Raw genomic sequence first — 4,825 nt, 5'->3', positions numbered from 1 at the left:
TCATACGGAATTAGAAGCCAAAGCAGCAAATTTCATTAGCTTAAATTAGTGAAAGGATAATATCAAACATATTCACATAGTTCAAGAACTAAATTGAATATGTATTAAAAATATAGTAAGCACACTGAATCTATAAAAAATTTATGAGCTAAATTCAAGAGAACATATTGTACAAATTAAAAATTTACGAACAACCTTGCACGTTAGATCAAAGATCAAAGGTAAAAGACCATTGTGTCATCTCCCTTATCATATACTTTACACCCTCCTTTTGTAATTTCTCATTTCTTTCCTGTGTAATATGAACCTTTTCAAGTAAGGTAAGCTATTTCAATAAATCCGAACTGAGAAAACTGTGATCACTTCATCAGCGCATAGTCAAATTCACCTTATAAAACAGAATAGTTGAAAGAAAGGAAGAAAGAAAGGAAGAAAGCACACGATCCTATTTGACTGTTTTATCATATGTTGCGCAAGTCACCAAAGTTTCAAAGAATACATGATTGATGTCTTCATACACTATATACCACCGTATTTCACAAAGATTGAAAGAACAAAAAGAGAGTCATCGCCGAGGTTCAACTGTTTTTCCAGAGTAATTTTTTTTTTTTTTATGCCAATGCAAATGTCAAGAAGGTCCCCTCTTCCCTTTCCCTTCGCTTCCCAGCTCTGGATTGTGTCACACGCAATCCCTGCCTCATCCTGCATCACCTTCCTCTTCCCCCAAGTGGTAACTTATGAAAAATCTACACCAACTCAGCTGCTGCAATAAAAACCCACACCAGCCAAACTCATGGTTTCCATGGAGCTGGAGGTGGCGGCGGAGTGGGAAACATGGGAGGAACCGCAGAGAATATCGTGTTCTTGTCGATCTTAGCGGTCCCGTCGCCTGATAAGGCCACGAGCGCAGCAACCAGTCCTGCATTCCCTGCGAGAGTGGGTTCTGTGTAGTTGTAGTTAGTACGGACGTCATGGAAGCCGTCATGCTTATCGGGACCTGCAACCATTGCTCCCACCAACGTGTTCGGGTTTGGCTTCGATGTGTCCCTCCATTTCCATCCTCCTTTGCAGTTGTACTTGACCTTATTCTTTGGGATGGAGGCACCCCTGTGATGCACATGTTTCGGGTAATGATTGCCAAAGCCGACGATGTAGCTCATTTTCCGAGGATTTTTCCCAAGGATGTAATCGATCTACAGATCCCATAAGAGAATCACAGGTGGAGTTATCATCCATTGTTTTTCAGCATCTTAGCTAAAAAAAAAAAAGAGGCAATACCAAAATGTTTTTAGAAAAATTGAGAGGCGTGAAATGACATACCTGCCTCTTGGCAAAATCACGCAAGACATCAGTAGAATAGAAAGTGGGTCCGCAGTACCATCCAGGAGTATCCGCAGCATCAAGGTAGTCACTGAATACAGTGGCCAGGAAGGCTGCATTGACAACATATTGAAGAGGCTGGGGTCTTCCATGGTTTAACTGGATCAAGCCACCTGTAAGCAAGGCAAAAACGGAACATGAGACTGAGCTGCCAACTAGTTTCATCACTACATGCATTTGTTGTCCCCTCCACCCCATGCCATGTCTGAAGAGACATTACCTTTGTTCTATTGAAGCTTGTGAAGACAGGCAGGTACGAGCACATGATTATGCTGGTCTGATTGTGAAATGTCCTGAGCATTTCCTCGTATGGATACCCAGGGCTGAGGAACAGCCTCAGACGGCTTAGGAGCACCTACAAGTTTGCGACAGGTATATCAAGGTCATTGCATTGTTCAGAGTTTATGCTTCAAAATGACAAACTTAATACCTACTAAACCCATCTCTCTCAACAAAAGACAAATCAATAGAGCATCTGCTGCTGGATGCATATGGACCAAACAAATCCAGTCACATCTCATGCATTAGAGTTAAGGGTTGGGTACAATGAAGACAGATGAATCGGTTTCTGAAGCTACCACAGCATCCAGGCAAGGTAAAAACTCAAAAGAGTTTCACAGAGAGATGGATCAACAGTTTTCACTTTGAGTGCATGGAGTGCTCTCATTTTTTTTCTCATTCCTTCCTACAAGATATGAATTCAAATACAAATATCTTTGCGTCGTAATGGAGAAGTTGCCTTATTTAACTCCTCGTGAACAAGAACAGTTGGCATTTAAGGATAATTGAAAGTCTCAACGGCCAAACTTGCTACAGATACTTTTAGATCTGAAAGAGTGGCAAATTATACACCTTTTGGATTTTCAAACATGAACATAGTATGTCAGCCTTTAACATATCAACAACTGAATGATAAGTAGCATGTTAAGCATATATCTCAATAACAACGGGGGGGAAAGACCTCTAGGAGACACTAAACTTACCTGAGCACCAGCAAGCTTGTTGTCCCAGCTAAGTACACCATAATCTGGTCCACCCCAGAAAGCACCAGCATGCTTTGCGAGACCAGGAGTGGTAGCAAGTTGCAAATAAGAGTTATTGCCAGTTGCATAGTACAACCAAGCACTGCCCCAGACAAACTCATCCCAATAACTAGTGGAGTTATAGAAAGTTGCAGCTTCTGCTGAACCAGCACTGTATCTCCCTCGCTGTTGCCTCGAAAAATGGAAGAGCGTTTTGGCACCGTGAACTAGCTTCTGAGAGTAGGCCTTGTTGTCTTTGAAAACAATGGATGCAGCAGCTAAAGCAGCGGCCATCTCGGCAGCAAGATCTGAGCAGCTGTGACAGTCAAAGACAGGCCGTTTATAATCAATGTCTTCGGGACGCATCCAGCAGTAATGATCATTTTCGGCAGTGCTTCCTCCAGAAGTATCCCCAGAACCGACCTGATGAAAAAAGGGGAAAACAGGTGCAAATCGATCAAATGGGGCAATCAATTAAAATAGAATTTGATGAAAATGCAATAGGGATCTCTACGAGAAGCATTTCAATCTGAAGAAATCAGACAGGATATCTCGGAAAATGCACACCCAGGGGAGTCCAGAAGTCTCTCCCCAAACACTCAGGCTAGAAAGTTAATGAAAGCTGCACATCCTAAGCATCTTGATCTGACATCATGTTCTTACACAGCCTCTTGGCATCAGTGAACTAGGTGACTAACAATTCAGATCAATGCTTGCCCGATCTAGTACATCACACCTAACTCTACTCAAGTGCATATATAAGCAAATTAGAGGCGACATTTTTCTTCCTTTTTAGCTAGGCAATCAGAAGTGACCCAGAAATGGTAATTCTCCGCAAGCGATGTCATACCACATCACTCTATCCACTTCAGTACCTGAGAGGCGACACGATCGATGGTGTCGGCGGAGGAATTGAAGGTCTTGAGGAAGTAATCGGTGCCCCACTTGATGATCTCCTTGACGTGGGCGAGCTCCCCGGCGGCCTCGTACTTGGCGCTGTACTCGATGACGCTCCAGCTGAGCATGGTCATGGCGAAAGACTTCGGGAAGTTGAACTTGATGGCGTCCCCGGCGTCGTAGTACCCTCCCACCAGATCCTTCAGCGTCCAGGACGTATCGGACTTGCCGTCTTGAAGGCCGGAGTTGCCCCTCCACGACACATTGTTATGCTTGGGGAGCTTCCCAGCTGCAAACGTTAAAAAAAAAAAAAAAAAAAAACCGAAATTTTTGCTTAAAATAGCAAGTAGACAGTCTCTACACCATCCAAGATCACTCATTTAATCCACAACACAACAAATTAGGAAAAACCCAGATGGGAAATGTACGAATCCTGAAGTGGGATGGCCAGATCTGCGAGGGTGGGAAGAGGCTTACAGCGCTGGGCGTTGAAGAACATGAGAGACTTGTGGAGGGCGAGGGTGTAGTTGTCGGGGGGACCGTGCTTGCCGTGGTGGCGGGGGACGGTCTTGACGATGAGGGTGATGAGGCCGGCGAGGAGGCCGCAGACGAGGATGGAGCCGACGGTCCAGACGAAGATCTTGCGGCTGACGATGATGCAGCCCAGGTCGACGTACTTCTTCTTCTTCTTCTGCTCCCCCTGGCCGAGGAGCCAGCTCTGCTGGGTCTCGTCGAGCGGGCGGGAGTTGGAGAGGGCGGCGCGGTCGTAGTCGTTGAGGTTGCGGCTGCGCTCGTCCTCGGTGGCGGAGTCGGCGGCGTTGATCTCCAGGGGTCCCCCCCAGGGGTCCCGTCCGTACATGCTCATCCTCGCTCGGACGCGAACTGGGTCACTCCCCTTTTCCCTCACTCGACCACTCCACCACAGTGGATGCAGAACGAAAGAGAGAGCAACTGCTGGGTCTGCTTCAGCTCCCAGCAATAGTAATATCAAGAAAATCAAGAACAGGGAAAGTGAGGAGGAGGAAGAGGAAGAAGAAGAAAGAAGAAGAAGAAGAAGAAGAAGCAGCACCGACAGTGGGTGAGAGAGAGAGAGGGAGATAGATCTGCGTCAAAGATTGGTCAGGGAGGAAAGCATAGAAAAATGGAGGGGTGGGGTGGGTGGCGTTTCTCCCTCACCAATAATGGAGTTTGGAGGTGGCTGCTCTGTGTTTCTTGATGGAGGAAGAAGATGCTGATGCTGATGCTGATGGTGATGATGGATGGTTGGATGGAATGGATGGATCGTTTGGAAGATGCTTTGCTTCGCCGAGTCAAGAAGATGATTGATGATCATGTGGAGGTTACCAGAGTTTTTAATCACATATAGTTTTTTTATTGTTAAGATGAAGGAATTAGAATAGTATTATATCATGGATGGTTGGACTGATGTTTGGAGCGTCGGGTGGATGACAGTGCCCAGTCCACTAACCGACAGCGACCCTCTGTCCGCAATGTCCTCCACTTTTCCACACCGATTTACCAAGTCT

The 4,825-nt window shown here is 45.7% G+C and overlaps 1 protein-coding gene across 1 annotated transcript; it reads right to left on the bottom strand.

Annotated features, from left to right (window-relative positions):
* Positions 1–423: 423 nt before the first annotated feature.
* LOC104452430 (endoglucanase 25) lies at positions 424–4,551 on the bottom strand. The gene is made up of 6 exons (XM_039304306.1): positions 3,777–4,551; positions 3,278–3,588; positions 2,364–2,825; positions 1,602–1,735; positions 1,321–1,495; positions 424–1,193 (listed from the first exon to the last, which is right to left on the bottom strand). Exons 1-6 carry the CDS (start codon positions 4,162–4,164, stop codon positions 792–794), a joined length of 1,872 nt encoding a protein of 623 aa, XP_039160240.1. The 5' UTR covers positions 4,165–4,551; the 3' UTR covers positions 424–791.
* Positions 4,552–4,825: the final 274 nt, after the last annotated feature.

This window comes from Eucalyptus grandis, chromosome 11 (assembly GCF_016545825.1).
Source record: "Eucalyptus grandis isolate ANBG69807.140 chromosome 11, ASM1654582v1, whole genome shotgun sequence".
Classification (NCBI taxonomy): Eukaryota; Viridiplantae; Streptophyta; class Magnoliopsida; order Myrtales; family Myrtaceae; genus Eucalyptus; species Eucalyptus grandis.
The sequence above is the reverse complement of the archived record's forward strand: the minus strand, read 5'-3'. Positions and strand labels throughout refer to the sequence as shown.

What these genes read in the sequence shown, in the direction of transcription:
- LOC104452430 (XM_039304306.1), bottom strand. Translation starts at nt 4,164, where the DNA reads ATGAGCATGTACGGACGGGACCCCTGGGGGGGACCCCTGGAGATCAAC. An exon ending in GTTCTTCAACGCCCAGCGCT is followed by an intron (nt 3,589 to 3,776) that starts GTAAGCCTCTTC and finishes TAACGTTTGCAG; the next exon opens with CTGGGAAGCTCCCCAAGCAT. An exon ending in GTGATTTTGCCAAGAGGCAG is followed by an intron (nt 1,194 to 1,320) that starts GTATGTCATTTC and finishes TGGGATCTGTAG; the next exon opens with ATCGATTACATCCTTGGGAA.